Source organism: Poecilia mexicana, unplaced genomic scaffold (assembly GCF_051168715.1).
Source record: "Poecilia mexicana isolate PSO_F unplaced genomic scaffold, ASM5116871v1 scaffold_20, whole genome shotgun sequence".
Classification (NCBI taxonomy): Eukaryota; Metazoa; Chordata; class Actinopteri; order Cyprinodontiformes; family Poeciliidae; genus Poecilia; species Poecilia mexicana.
In genome coordinates, this window is record NW_028263389.1 from 14,526,524 (window position 1) to 14,541,561 (window position 15,038).

A 15,038-nucleotide genomic window follows, 5' to 3' on the forward strand; every position below is an offset into this window, starting at 1 on the left:
GGAAATTCTGCTGATTCAGAAGTGAGTTCCAGCATTTTATTTTATTTTTTCTAAGTAGCGGAAGTTGAGTTAAATGTTTGTACAGTGGATTTCTGATATTCGTGGGTTTTGGGACCACAAATAGTTAAAATGTTTGGATATTTGAAACCACCACTATGAAAGCTTCTATTTTAATGTTTCAACACCAAATATACTACAGTATTCATAAACTGTGGAGTAATAAATGGTACTCCTGGATTGACTGCTTTGTAAACTCCAGCCAATAGCATGCCAAGTACCGTTGTCTCTATATATTATATATTTCAATATGCACTTTTTTTTTTTTTTTTTTTTTTTTTTTTTTAGAATACTTCAGATTTTTCATGAGTAATTTGGAATTGCGTTCCACAGACAAATCTGCGAATAAACAGGGTTTCAACGTTCTCCAATGATGTAAAATCTCTTTGGAGTAAAATAAATTAGCCATGCCTTAAAAGATACAACTTAACATAATGTTGGGGAAAAAACTTTAGACTTGTTTTCAAGTGTGATAAATATAGGATGCTTCAACCCCATTAAATAACTATGGCATATAATTGTGATTTTACAATTGACTACAATTATTATGATTTTTTTATTCTTTGAGCAGCCCCTCTTTTACTGTTAAATCACCTTTTGCAACATGCTTTTCACGCTGCAGGACCCTGACGAAGACGAGGAGACGCGGCAGTACCGTCTGAAGATCGAGGAGCAGAAGCGTCTGAGAGAGGAGATCCTGAAGAGGAAGGAGCTGCGGCGGCAGATGCAGGCTGGTGTCAGGAAGAAGGAGCTGCTGGAGAGACTTAACGCTCAGACAAACACACAAAACCAGGACTCTACTCCTACACAGACTCAACCTTCACTACCAAATCAGCAAAAGCAGCACCCTGTACCACAGCAAGTAATGCCACTGCAGCAACAGCAGCAGCAGCAAGAACAAAACCTGCAACAACTACAGGCTCACCAGCAGCAGAGGCCAGTTCCTCAGAGGCCACAACAGTCAGTAAATCACACATTAACTAATCCTAATCAGGACAGTGCCATGCCTCCTAGCGTTCCTGCTCTGATCCCTGCCCCACGCCCCAACGTCAAGTCACGCCTGCAGATGGTAAAAGGGAGCCCACAGGAGCTGCAGCAGACCCCCGGCTCAGGTCCTGAGCAGCAGTGGAAGCAGCCCCAACAGAACCAGCAGCAGCAGCAGCAGCCGCCACTTCAGCAACAAAGAAGAAACAGCACTTTGCAGAGTGCAAACAAACCGGGCGCTCAAGTTCCTCAAAAGAACACCCCTCCTTCAGTGAGGCAAAGCCCAGCTCAGACTCTAGGGCCTAAACCTGGGGCGAAGAGAACTGTGATGCAGCGAGTGAAAAATTCAGGTGTGGAAGCCCAGCAGGTGCCACAGAAAGTCAGAGTCGTCAAACTTTCAGGACCGGTGAGCTCAGGATTTCATTTTTATTTGACACCTTCTTTTGTGTCTGACATTTATTTGATCCTTTGCTGTAGATTTTACCCACAAGGGAAACTGCATAACTGGGGAAGGAAATGCCATTGATTCCCTCTCACTGTCTGTTTTGTTATGTAGTTGATATCTAACCTATGAGAATGACATGGTGATGTCTGTGTCATTTTGGTAAAATTGGATCTGTTCACAGTATCTTCTATTAAGCATTAGGAGCTGGTATTTAAGCCTCAATGTCTTTACACACTTTTTAGCTCTTGGAACTCAGAAAGTCTGGTGGCATTAATAAAAAAAGATCAGTCTGACATTTATCTGTAGAGTTGGAGATTCCTCGGCTCTGCTTTTAAAGGTTGATGTCCTCTTTTCAAGACGGATGGGCAAAATAAGAATAACAAGATATTCAAGAATGCCATTTCATACTCTCTTGATGCACTGGAATTCAAATCTATTGATATTTTTTGAACTTTTTAAACGTTTTGATATGTTACAATCCCATGCTTAAGAGTTTTTCATTGAAATATTTTTTTGATTGAACAACTTTGTCGATATTTGCAAAGTGACGCAGGGTGTGTTAAGTGGTGTTGAACAGATCTGAGTCATTACTTTATGGGACCACCTATTGGGTCGATTACAGCTGCAAGTCTTATTAGGCATATCTTTACAGTGTTGCGAATCTGCAGACTGAAATTCTAGCTCATTCTTCTGTGCAAAACATCCCAAACATATTGCATAGTGAACGTCATCGTTTTTTTCGACACGATAGTCTGGTAGACGCTGTTTGATTGGGGACCAAAATAGCAACTTTTGTTTTATTTTCAGCTGGTGCGGTTTGCTTTCACATTGCACTGTCCAAAGAACCAAACCTTTTGAAAAACTGTTCACCCCCTCACCTGTGGTGGTGCTGCACCAAGATCCACAACATGAAAACCTCTGAAGAAGACAAAAGAGGGCAACTTCCTTCTTCACAAAATGTAAATAAAAATGGAGTTGGGTCAGATTTTAGTGGTTGTAGGATTTCTCTTTTGTCTTTGGCAAAAGACCACGACTCATTTCTCCCACTAGCTCTAGACACTCGCGTTTGTTTAGGTTGTATTTACCCAGAATGCCCTTCTCTCGTCTGATTACTACTTATGAAGCGATTTCCGGTTCACTTGCATCTACATGTGCTTTCAAAACACACCATAGTTCACTTCAATGGAACTGAACCTGGGTTTAATTACGCATTGACATTGGACTTTCTGGACAAACGAACCAGAGTTGGATTAAAGCGGACTAAAAAGAGCTTTTGTGAACACACTTATAAAATTCTCCCAGTGATTCCAGCTCTGTGCTTTGACTTGACCATTCTTGTGTCCACACGCATACCAGGATACCAGGATTAATTTCCATCTAGCTTTTAATCAGTTTTCTCCGTCCCTTCTGGACAAAAAACATCAACATAGCATGACACAGCTGCTACCTTGCTTTACCATAAAGATAATGAGTTCAGGATGTGCAATTACAGTTTTCAGCCATTCATAGAATGTTTGTGGGACAAAAGGTTGAGTTTTGGTCGGATCAGTCAGAATAATTACCGTGTGGTAAACTGTAAACAGGAAATCTTATGGATTTCTTCTACTTTTAACCATTGCTTCATTTTGCTATTTTTAAATCAAAGCTGTGTTAGTGTAGTGCACTATTAGTTGTCCTGATTAATGTGCATAGTTTGATGGATTTTTGGCCATACCTTTTCCATTCTCGGACGATGGGTTGAACTGAGCTCTGTCCAAAGTTTGGGTTATTGATTTATAATCTAATGCTGCTTTCGATTTATCAACAACGTTATCCCTGACTTGCATGCTGTGTTCTGTAGTCTTCATGATGCAGTTCATTCATTAATGCTTTCTAACAAGCCTTTGAGGCCTTCAGAAAACAGCAGGGTTTATACTGAGAGAAATTATAGCTGGAATCTTACTGAGGCCTGTCAAAGTAAAGCATGTTAAATATATGTGCATGCCACACTTTTTGGATTTTATTTGTTAAATCTTTAAAACACATAATTTTCTTCCTGCTTCACAATTATTCACATTTTCTATTGAGGTATTGTATGAAATCTCAATAAAATACATTGAAATGTGTAGTTGTAAGATGACAAAAAAAAAACTTGAAGGTTTATGTTAACTTACTGCTTTGTTCTAATTGCACACTAATCTTTTTTTTTTTTTTTTTTTTTGAACAATGACAAAGGGAATGCGTGTTGAGCATTAATACTCATCATTGAAGACACGTCAGTGGGATGTGATACTATTTGGAATAAGCCGCTTTCAGCCCCTCATCCCTTAGGATGAAGCAGCTGCGGTAAAATTGCAGACTGGCTGCAGATGAAGTTCACAGGGTGTCACTATGTTAATGGAACCACGTGCAGAGCCATCTGATTTCCTGAATCTTATAGGGGGGAAAAAATGTAGGAGGATCTGAAGTGGAGGAAAAGTGGTTGAAAACGAAAAGCCTCATAAGTTGCAGAGCGAAGAAGATTCCCTCCTGCATTGTTCTGCTGTCATCAACGAGAGCTTGACAATGTTATCTCCTCTTATTCCCCTTCCCTCTTCCTCTCTGTCATCCCTCAGTTGCTTTTGATATCAACCCATCTTTCAGGTGTGAGGCAACAATAGATGCCAATCCAAGACCCTTGTAATTAATCTTCCTTGGTTGAAGGTGTACGGGGGGGATAACATAATACCTGTGTAAGAAAGTTGCCACTTTTGAGGATTTTGGATTTGTATAGCTTAGGAACAGAGATAAGAGGCAAATTATATTTTCATCAGAGGTAACACAAAAGCAGCGCAAAACACAAAAGCTCAGGAAAATGGTTGTGCGTAAAGCGGGGGGAGGGATGGGATACACATCGAGCTGCTGTCGCTTCAGTGTAATGCAGCTTAGCATTTGATGGGCGCAATCAGGAGCTGTGATTTCTATAGAAGGGATTAATCCATTTACTCTCCGCTGGGGACAGGTCAGAGATAGCGGCTCTTTTCTTCCCGTGTATTGATCTGTCACATCTTTCTGCAGAGTCGGAGAAGGGACGACCTTCAATTCCTCGCCGCATGTCAACAGCGGAGCTGTGACTTTATTTGATAATGAGACCATCACCTTGTTGGGTTGATCTTTATTCTCGGCAGAGTGGCTGATAGAAATCCAGTTCCAGTGATTGCAGATATTTAGTTTCTTTTGTGGAGCTCCTTTCGCAACCCTTGGTCAATTATATACAGTTCCTCGCACAAGTATTAATACCCCTTGAACTTTTCAACGTTCTCCAATGTATTTCATCGGGATTTTACGTGACAGACAAACACAAATAGTGCAAATAGTGGAACGGAAAGAAAATTATATGTTTGTTTTTTTATATGCAGGTTATAATATTAGGAACTCATCTTTGATTGGTTAATAAAATTGGCATTACAATTACTACATGCTGTGTGTGTTTGAGAGAACACAGAATGATCCTGCTCTTGGATAATGGGAGGACAAATGCTGCTGTGTAAAATGTTGGCCTAATACTTCATGTTGGGGCTGCACACAAATAAAGACGGGCAGAATTTGGATAGTGACTCAGTTGTTTTTTTGTTTTTTTTCCCCCATTGTTCCAATGCAGAGCGGAAAGGGGCCCGAGGCAACCAGCAGCCCAGTGCAGCAGCAAGGCACCTGGCAAGCACCTCCACCCAACCAGGGCATCCAGAGGAAGGTGACCATGATGGGACAGCAGCAAGCGGGACCAGGTGGAACACCGCAGGCTAGCCACGGGGGCTCGGGAGACACACAGCAAAGCAGGGTGTGACATGAAAGAAATCTCTCTGTGTCTCTATCTCTGTCTCTCTTGTTTTAGGACACTAAGAATCTTTTTTTTTTTCTTTTTTTTTTTTAACCTGTAATGTATTTATTACCAGTGTAAACTCGTGTTTCATGGCAACTCCCAGCCAAAACGTCTCCTGTAAAAAGTGATTACGCCGGCGCCGGGTAGATGTAGCAATCATGCAGCGGGACAGACCGGTGCGCCAGGTTCAGGAGTATTGACAGGCTGAAAGCAGCAGAACAAGCAGGGATCCTCCATCTCCCCTGGCCGTTCTGCGCACATGTCACCACCAGGCTCTTGTCACTGGTTCCAGACTCGCAGATGCTGACAGTGTAAGGCAGCCACCACTACGCCTGCATGGCTGCTCTGCCTTTATGCTCCCTCAACCCCCAGATACACACATACACACACACACTCATAACCATATTTCCTCCACCTCCTCCTCTTTCTGCACCAGGGGAAACATACCTCTCTCTCACACAAGATCATATGAAGATATGTCACGCAGCCTGGCATCATCTTCTGACGTTTATGTTCTGTGTAGAAATATGATGAGTCAATCATGTTAAAAGTCTGAAAGCCACAAGAGGAAAAATGTGTGACGTCTTTTAAACGTACCTTTGCGCAAAGAAACGTATCTTCAACAAAAGCAGAGTTTAGATTTTTTTTTTTTTTTTTCCAAGCCTTGTTTTATTTATTTTTGCTCACTGCTTGGTTTAGGTTGTCGTGTCGGGCCGGGGTCGAGGTAGAGGGGCCGGTCCGATGGGACGGGGTCACCCGCTGCCCACCAGGCAGAGCCAGAGAGGAGCGGAGAAAGAACCCAGCACTGTGTGCATCGAGGGCCTCTCCACATCTACCACTGAGTTTCAGCTCAAGAACCTCCTCATGTCCATCGGCCCCATAGAGGTAGGACACACCACATCTATAGAAAGGCTCAAGTTTAAAATAAATTTTTTTTGCAAACATTTCCTGATTTAGTTTTAGCCACAAACACCAATCTCGTTTATGTGGGTTTTATTTGACGGAACAACGCTTCTGATAAAAAGAGTGGCTAGAAGAAAGCAATGTTTGAAGTAAAAGCAATCATGTCAAAGTAGGCGAATCCTTTGGTGTACGGCCAAATTTCAGTGTAAAACAAACACTTCAATGGGAGTGGCAGCATTATGCTGTGGGGTTGCTTTTCTTTTTCAAAAACAGGGGAACTGTTCAAAGCTGATTGAAAGATGGCATTCACCATCATTGTGTTGATGAAGAGATTTACAGAGCACTTTCTCTGTGCTCTTATTCATTATATGCTTATATATAAGGGCATATATTTTACATAGGGAAATTGTGATGAAACTCAAGATCACTATTTGCCATTGTTGCCCTCCCTTGTCCAGTTAGTGTTTACCAAATATGGATCTTGGTTTGGGACAAATTCTTCATTTAGACACCTTGAATCGTCTGTAGTTGTTATGCCAGGCCACTGTTTGGCTCTTAGCTTTCACATCATTTAGAAACCAGTAACCCGTCTCCAGTGAACCAAGTTTTCGTGTGATTTGTATGTATTTTTTGTCAGAAGTTGTATTAAGCTGAACAAGTTACGTGGAACAATAGAGTACAACGCTATCACGCGTTGTTTTTATTCGCCCGTGCTGGCATAGGCAAACCCTACAGCCATGTGTTCTGGGCATGTGCTCTTTCACAGTGCTTCACACCTCTGCAGGAGTTGTTCCTGAAAACTTCCACTCTGAAACCTGGTTTCAAAAACTGATCGTGTCAGAGACTCGAACTCGATCGCCGGGAAACACAACGGCCGGATCGCAACAGAAACGTTAGTTTGACTAAAGAGCAGCTTTGTGTAAATGGGGCCTCAGTAGCAAGATTACAAACTGATGTTCACAGAAATACTTTGTCTAATTTGACTGAGTTTGAGTTACTTTTCGGAAAAGAAGGGGGAAAAAAAGTTCAGTTCCTCAGACGCATCAAATATAAATCCATGTCACGCTTTTTTAGATTCCTAATGGTTTAATTTCACTTTAATTTTGCTGTTTTGCTCTACCATGTTTGGTCTGTCACCAGTAAAAACATTGATGCTTGGTGAAAAAAATATGAAAGAGTTCAAAGAGTATGAAATTCATCTCTCCACCAGTGTAGAAATGTGATCTCTTAGCGCCCTCTGTTGGGTTGATTTGGAAGTTAGTGAATAAATTATCCCAGTTGGCCCCACCACCCCCACGTTCTCTTGTGTATTGGATGAGTATCTCTCTCTCTCTATTCAGTTCGTTCCTTCTGTGTCTCCTGCAGATGTTCAAAATGATGCCGCAGCAGAGAAAAGCTATTGCCAAATTTTCCAGTCCCCAGCATGCTGCGAGTTTCCAAATGAGCTTCCATAGGTAATCAATACTCACCTTCCTTTCATCTTTGTTTACATAATGAAATGATTAGTAGTCCCGATAGAGCCTGTGATGATTTCACGTACGGTGTCTCTCAGCAGTCTGTGGTACAAACAATATTATCACCATTGCTACACAGGCACATGATTGATTTGTCCCACATTGATGTGTCGCTGACTGATGGCTGAGGAGCTCAGCAGATTCACCAAAGGGTCTCTTTCTCCTGCTGTGGTCGGGAGTCTCTCGTGCAAAGCTCTGCTCCACATGGGTACAGGATTGTTTCTTCAACGCACTCGTCGTCTCGCCACAGATTTCATCATTCGTCTCCCTCCGGCTTGGACAAGTGAACACAAAGACAATAACCGTGTGCATGCATGTGTTTGATTCTGCCTGCCAAGTGGCTGTAGTTTTAAAATAGCATTGAAGAGACACTAAACAGTGAATCATCCCTCGATGTTTGAACTTTCTTTCCCCCCCCACCCCCATCTCAAAAGGACACGGTAAAATCTATCATGGGATAATTAATGGTTGCTACCCTCTTCATTGAGTTATCTATAATAAACTTAAAAAGACACTTGATTATTATTCAGCTTTAAACACCTCATGGTGTGTTTATTTTATGCTTCGGTTTCATGCAGGGAGAAGTCATTTTTACTCCCTCGCTGTAGATGGCAGTATTTTATCTCTTTCGTTGCATTGTTGGTTTCAGCCTAAGCTTATCCTCAGGTTGTTTTTTTTTTGTTTGTTTTTTTTGCCAATGGCGCCATCTAGTGGGGATGTTTCATGCAGGGACAGAAGGGACCCGGATGCTGATTGGATGTTTACTGTAGCTGCAGCTGAAGTCAGAGATCCTTATTTGGTTTAGTTTTCAGAATGCCAAGCATTCTGTGGAGTTTGTAAATACCGTTTAGCCTTTCTGGTTCTCCTCAGAGTCTTCTGGATTTAAAGATTAAAGAATTTCTGCTTATTTTTGTTCTAAATGTGATTCAGTCTTTTAGCTGTTGACTGTAAGGTGTTGGAGATAAATGTTTTCTTTTGACATGCGGTTGGTTTGTTTGTCAGATTATGTACTTGTCAAAAGTTCAGAGCTGTACCAACAATATAAAGTTTATTATTATCAAAGTGACTTGGTTTCTTATAGTTGGCAAGTGCTATATTTAGAATACTTTTTTAAATTGCTTTGGGAGAAAAAACTGCTTTCATTCATTCCTTATTCTTTCTTTTTTCTTTTAAGCCAGAGAAAGGATCTAAGATTTTGAAGTCGTCTGATTGGTTGGTGCCTTTATAACTGAGCAGGGTGGTTTACTCCGATTTGAAATCATTGTCGCTGCTTAACACTATCAGTCAGAAGAAAAGTCAAAGAAATTAAACTTGCAAACCTTGTTCTACAAATTGAATTCACGCAAACAGTTGTCTGAACATGCTGAAGTAGTTCAGTTAAAAGCTATTGGGAAATTTCCCAGATTTCCCCATTACTTATTATGATACATATTTTTCCAAGTTTCTTTTTATATAGTAATATGTAAATCAGTGATAAACGGGCTTTCTGTGACATTTCAATTGACATTTAAACTCATTTCATTTCCCTTTCTTTCTTTCTTTCTACACTACACTTTTTTTATGTATTCCGCAAAAAATATCACTGATGTTGGCGACATTTAAATATTATTCGTAGTAAATGTTGAGGGGGCAACCATTAAACTTCCACTAGTCCTGTATATAAGTAGACAAGACATGTTTGCTCTTAATTTATCCTTTTTGACTATTCCTTTCCTTTCCTTGTGTTAGTCAAGTTGTAACAAGTTAGTTTTTTTTATATGTAAAGGCTGAGCTAATTTGTCCAGAGAGAAATCCTTTTTACAAGTGGTGTGTTTCTATTTTAGAGTCACAATGAGAATTGAGTGGACACACATTTCTGTTCATGAGTGGAAAAAACAACAACAAACGTTTAAAGGAAAACGCAAAAAAAGAAATCCTAATAAAAATATGGCCAATATACCGTAAACATGCTGGTATTTGAAGCCGGTTAAACTTTAGCTCAAAGATGTGTGCTTGGTTATGTGTGATGTTCATGTGTCTGGTGCCTTCATAGCGACGTCTCTTTATATGTGTGTTATATTTTAATCTTTTGTACTTCACAGAAGCTGTGAGTTTGTGGGTATTCACCAACGTGTCGTACATTTACATGGAAGATTTTTACTACTTCAGGATTAAACCATTTCTAAAAAAAAAAATATTCTCTAGGTTTAAATATTTAAGAGCTAGGTTAAAAAAATGCAACCTCATTGTCCATTTTTGCACTGATTTTATCAGGTATGTTAGACGTTTTAACATTCAGATTTTACCTTGGTGACATCCTGATGTGCAGCCTCATAAAACAAAGCCTGTATAATTTTACCGTGGAATAATTTAGATGAAATGAGGATAGATGAAAAATTGGAGTATTTAATATGGATGCTGGATAGTTTGATAAAACTTTCCCTTGGCTGCTTATCTGGATGACACCCCAAATGGAGATCCTTATTTTGTGTCTTAAGCTACAATCTTGTTGTTTACAAGCTCTTGTTTACATCTGATCATTCTGCATGTGCCGTAAACTCTTTTAGTGATATTTCCTTTCTAATTTGGGTTTCATTGAAATAATTTTTAAAGAAGCTGCACATTCATGAAGCCACTGCACTACGAACTTAGTAACTGAGGGTATGAAGCCATATGTTACTAATTCCTTCTTGTAAACAAGAAGTTTTACATTTAAGTTATACTTTGTGTCTGAACTGACTTCAGCGTGTTTCATTCCCTTTGATTTAAATTGAGCTATTTTAGAGATTTTTTTTCTTTATATGTGTCATGTTCCTGTGTTTTAAGTTGTTGATTTTTCTTAAGGTATTAGTAAATCCTGTGGATTTGGAACAAGTATCAGCAAAGCTGCTCATAATGACAATATTATAAGACATTATGTCTTTATAATTCTTAACACAGATTCACGTTGAATCTTTTGTACTTTACAATGAAGAATCGCTTGCATACAAACTGAATAGTTGAACTTGATGCAGTAATTTTTGCATATTGACAAAATATTGCAGACAGCTGTTTAACGAGCAGCAACTTTTTTTTAATCAGACCACCTTAGACTTCGTGCGCTTTTCTTTTTTTTTTGGTTTATTTTTTTCCTCTAATCTTTTATTAAGAAGCTCTATCAGTAATTAATTGATAATCAGAAGGTTTATGCCAGCTTTGGTCAAAGATGTAATGTAGTTGGATGCTCAGAACCACTAATGTATTGCTGTTTGTTTTTGTATTAGGCCTCGGGATCCAGATGATCTGAAGATCTGCTGTAATCTTCATATTAATGTTCTTTTATGTTTTCTTTCCAGATCAATCCCATCCATTAAAGATGCACTTATTGCGGTTTAAGCCTGAGTGACCATATAAATGACCTGGCATGTGGTGAAATGTATTTTTCCTTGCTAGTTCAGCATGCTTGTATTTAAAGTAGATGAATTAATAGTGTTGCAAAGATGAGTCATTTAACGTCTCAGTTCTGTGACACGGGGTTTTACTATTTAAACAAAGGTTGACTTTTTAGACTGTGATATTGTGTTGGCCATTAGCGTGGCTAGCATCACAAAAACCGTAGCGTTTGTGGGTTCCCTTGATAATTCAGTTCCCTACCTGAACTATGATTTGCTAAACAGTGCCAACATTTGCAAATCCAGTATGTTCTAACAATCCCAAGTTGATAGTTCTAGAAAATGAAATGGAGCATCTCTGCTGTACTCTATCAAAGCCTTCCTGTTATCTGCTGAAAGTTGCGCTCTTTTTCACTGTCATGCCGCCTGAAAGTAGCTCAGACATTTGTCAACACGCTGTAGAAAATTGTTTCCTTTTAGATATCTTCTTGCGTTTCTTCGCTTCTCCTGACTTCATCTCGCTGATGGTGAACATAGTTGCTTAGCCTTTCACTTCTTCTCTCGGTAACAACTTTAACACTGAAGAGTGTTCTTGCTATCACAAGCAGGATAGGCAGGCCTAACTCAAAATGTCCAGTTGTTTATTCTGATCACAAACGGATTGTCCTTTGGTCATTTTTACTATTTAGTCAATATAACTGCGTCTTAGGATTATTTTGATTTTTTTTATGTGTGTAATGTTTAAAAATCTGATATTACTCTTAAAATAGAGTAAGATCAGATTGTTTCTGTTGGTTTATTTGTATTAAAGGGAAGTTGAAGCTATTCAAATTCAATTCAAATATTTTTTTTTTTATTTCAATCATGATAGCAAGTTTTGTTTCACTGGAGATACGTTTTAATTTTACTTGTGTTCTAAAATTGCCTTGGTTTTCTTCAAGGCCTTGTTTTCTTAGAATTTGCTTTATCAAAAAAAAAAAAGCAAGACTTTTGTTGTTTTGTTTTTTTTGTCAGATTCTGTTCCTTGCCTCTGAACATAGGCTTGTCTTGTACTAACTTTATAAACAGTTTTTAGACTTTGTTGATCCCTGTAAACCTAAGCATAATTAACTTTTTCCTTTTATTTATTTATTTATTTTTTATAGTATGTAGTCAGCTCTTCTCTGTGACATCCCTAGTCTTTGATACAATCCGCTTCTTGTACTGTTTTAGTCACACAGGCGAATAAGTTTTGCATTTAGAAATGTCTGTAATGTCTGAATTAAATCCATGCACTTTATCTTCAACAGAATAATGCTGATCTGAGCACTTTGATGGACCAAGGACACTCCTGTCTCATTAATGCTGTTTCATATGCTTAACACTTGGGGTTTTCTTTCAGCTGTTCAGGTCCTGGACTCAGAATGAAGGTTTTTCTATTGACCTTTCTTCCCCTGAAAAGCTTCAGCTGATCTTTTGTTGCTGCCTCCTCTTTCCTTGGTTCTTCACGGTACACAAACTTGACCATTTCTCATCTTTCCTTCCACACCTCTGTTGTTGAGTGAATTGCAGCAGGTTGGCCTGCCTGGATTACCATTGTTTGTTAGCCCTGTGGATGGAGGTTTCCACTTATGTGACGACTTCTGGGCTCGCAGAGCAGACGCGTAACTCTAGAGAGAATCGCTTTATGGCTTTCTCTGCACCAAAGCGTCCTCCAAGCTTCTTGACAATCACTGTTTGGTCGAACTCTAACGGAAGCCTCGAACTGTATGTTGCATCAAACAGTGACGAAAGAAATCCAACATGTTGGAGTTTTGATGGAAAATGTTGACAAAGCGTCATGTGTTTTTACACCCCTGAGTGATATTTCAAATGTGAAATGACCAGGATTATGTCTGAAATTATTGTTCCGTTTCTTCTGATGCTGTGAATGTGGAAAGTCTTCTACAGTTATGTACATTTGAACTTGCAAAATGTTTCTATAAAGTTGTGATATGTTACATTTGAACGCAAAGATGGAAAATAAAACTACTTGACACAGCAAATGTGTTATTGACTAATTGGGGGGAAATGGGATTTTTGGTATAAAGGATTTAAAAAGTAAGTGGCTTTTCTTTTGTATTTGTTGGTTCGCTAATCAAATTATAAAGATGCTGCACATTTTCATTTCCTTCCTTTTTTTTTTGCTTTAATCATATGTTTTCATGGTTTTCACCATGTGTTTGCTTAGATTTTCAATATGGCATTTTGCTTGGGGGCCTCACGGCTTGCATATGTGCAAGCTGTGAGGCTGCACATATGCAGCCTCACAGCTACAATTCATGTAGATGAAAGACATCTACATGAATTAAATTGTTGCATTTTTCCAATCATGCTGACCACTCAAAGAGCCTTGCACTATTGCTAAATTCACCACATCACACTAAAGTTAATACGATTCGCAGATCAGCAGTGCAACTTGAAAGCAAGTCCTCGTTATTTGGTAGAATTGGGAAAATGAACCATTAACTTTCTGATTGCACCACAGACTTTCTAGATTTTCTCATATATCCAAAGTCTGGTTTGGTCATTTGCTGGTCATGAATAATGCATCTTGGATCGTAGAAAAATGCCATCAATCACTCTTAGTAAAGTCGCACTTTACTAACTTCTGTTGACAAGTTTAAGCAAAAGGAGATGGATCTTGACATAAACTGTCGTTTTGAGTCTTGGTGTCATTTCAGTGAGTGTGTAGTGTTCAGCCTCTGGTGTTCATGATATTCACACTGGGAATCTCATACGGGCCCCATGCCTACCCTAAAGGAAGCCACACATAGTACAGGGCAGAGGTTCCTGCAGAAGATGGTGAGGGGAGCTGAAAATCTATTTTTTAGAGTAGCTGCGGTCATACCTTTAATTTTTTATTACATATTCTTTTGATAAATTAACAATGTTTAATTTATCTGAGGAAGAGATGAGACCTTTAGTAATATTTTTGGTGTAGTAGTATTTATATATTTTATTTGTTGGGGTTGTTTTTATTTTTGAAACTGCAAAATGACTTAAACAACCAGACTTCTGTCCAATTATTGTTGAAGTGTGTCGGGTTGTTGATGCTGCTCATTTCCCTCTAACCTACCACTCCTCTGCCGCCACAGAAGAGCAAAAAAGCACTTTGATGGACCAAGCCAGCCACCACCATTTTGCAGAAACTGGGAGTTTTGTTTTCCAGCAAAGCCAGACTCTTCATGTTTGCGAATGTCAGCGTTTGTAAAAGCGGTTGTTGAGCCCTGGCAGACTGAGGGCCCCCAGAGGGATTAGAGGAGGCTCTGTTTACCTGCTCTGAGGAATGCTGCCCTGCGCGGACGCTTTTGTATCTGACGGGGACCCAAGGTCACAGCGCCGGCAGAGATGGGCTGCTTTGTCTCCTCCCTGAAGTTTCCACCTCACAATATCAACACGACAACACAATGTGGGAGAAGAAAAGGGAATTCCTGCTCATGTTGCAACAGTGCTCAGAAACTCAGGTTCGCTGGCCCATTTTTTTTTTTTCTTTACCTTTGAAAGCTCAATGATGGATGACTTTTTGTGTCAGTTTTTCAATCTGTATGGTTAAGGCTTCCTAATTCCCACCATGTTCTAATTCACTTTAAGGGTTACTAGTTTTTCTGTTTCAACTTTAGTGCAAATTGTTGACTGAAATTCACCACTTTAGTCTTTTTTAGGGGTTTTTTTTTTTTTTTTTTCTAGTGGTCTGTATTTGACAGTCGGCTAACAAGAAAGTGAGTTGAGTGAGGGGGAAGACTTGTGGCAAAGGTCAACAGACTGAGACTCGAACCTGTGATGGCCGCATATACGACTGAGACGTCCACACCACCATCTGAAAGGACTATTAAAGTGTCGTTAACCTCAGTGTGAGATCTGTTTCAGAGAGGACAAAAAAGCTGAGAGTTGTTAAACTCTTCAGACCATCTGCACCAACTTTTTCT

The 15,038-nt window shown here is 39.5% G+C and overlaps 2 protein-coding genes across 2 annotated transcripts in view; one reads left to right on the forward strand and one right to left on the reverse strand.

The window, feature by feature from the left end:
* rbm33a (RNA binding motif protein 33a) overlaps positions 1-13,115 on the forward strand; it is a 36,420-nt gene extending 23,305 nt beyond the window's left edge. Inside the window, exons 15-19 of the mRNA XM_015006315.2 lie at positions 680-1,447; positions 5,106-5,282; positions 6,024-6,209; positions 7,593-7,681; positions 7,821-13,115. Coding sequence (XP_014861801.2) covers positions 680-1,447; positions 5,106-5,282; positions 6,024-6,209; positions 7,593-7,681; positions 7,821-7,869 — 1,269 coding nt within the window. The 3' untranslated portion in view covers positions 7,870-13,115. The remainder of the gene's footprint in view (positions 1-679; positions 1,448-5,105; positions 5,283-6,023; positions 6,210-7,592; positions 7,682-7,820) is intronic.
* LOC148153410 (uncharacterized) overlaps positions 1-15,038 on the reverse strand; it is a 440,640-nt gene that overhangs the window by 80,449 nt on the left and 345,153 nt on the right. The gene's annotated exons all lie outside the window — the stretch shown is intronic.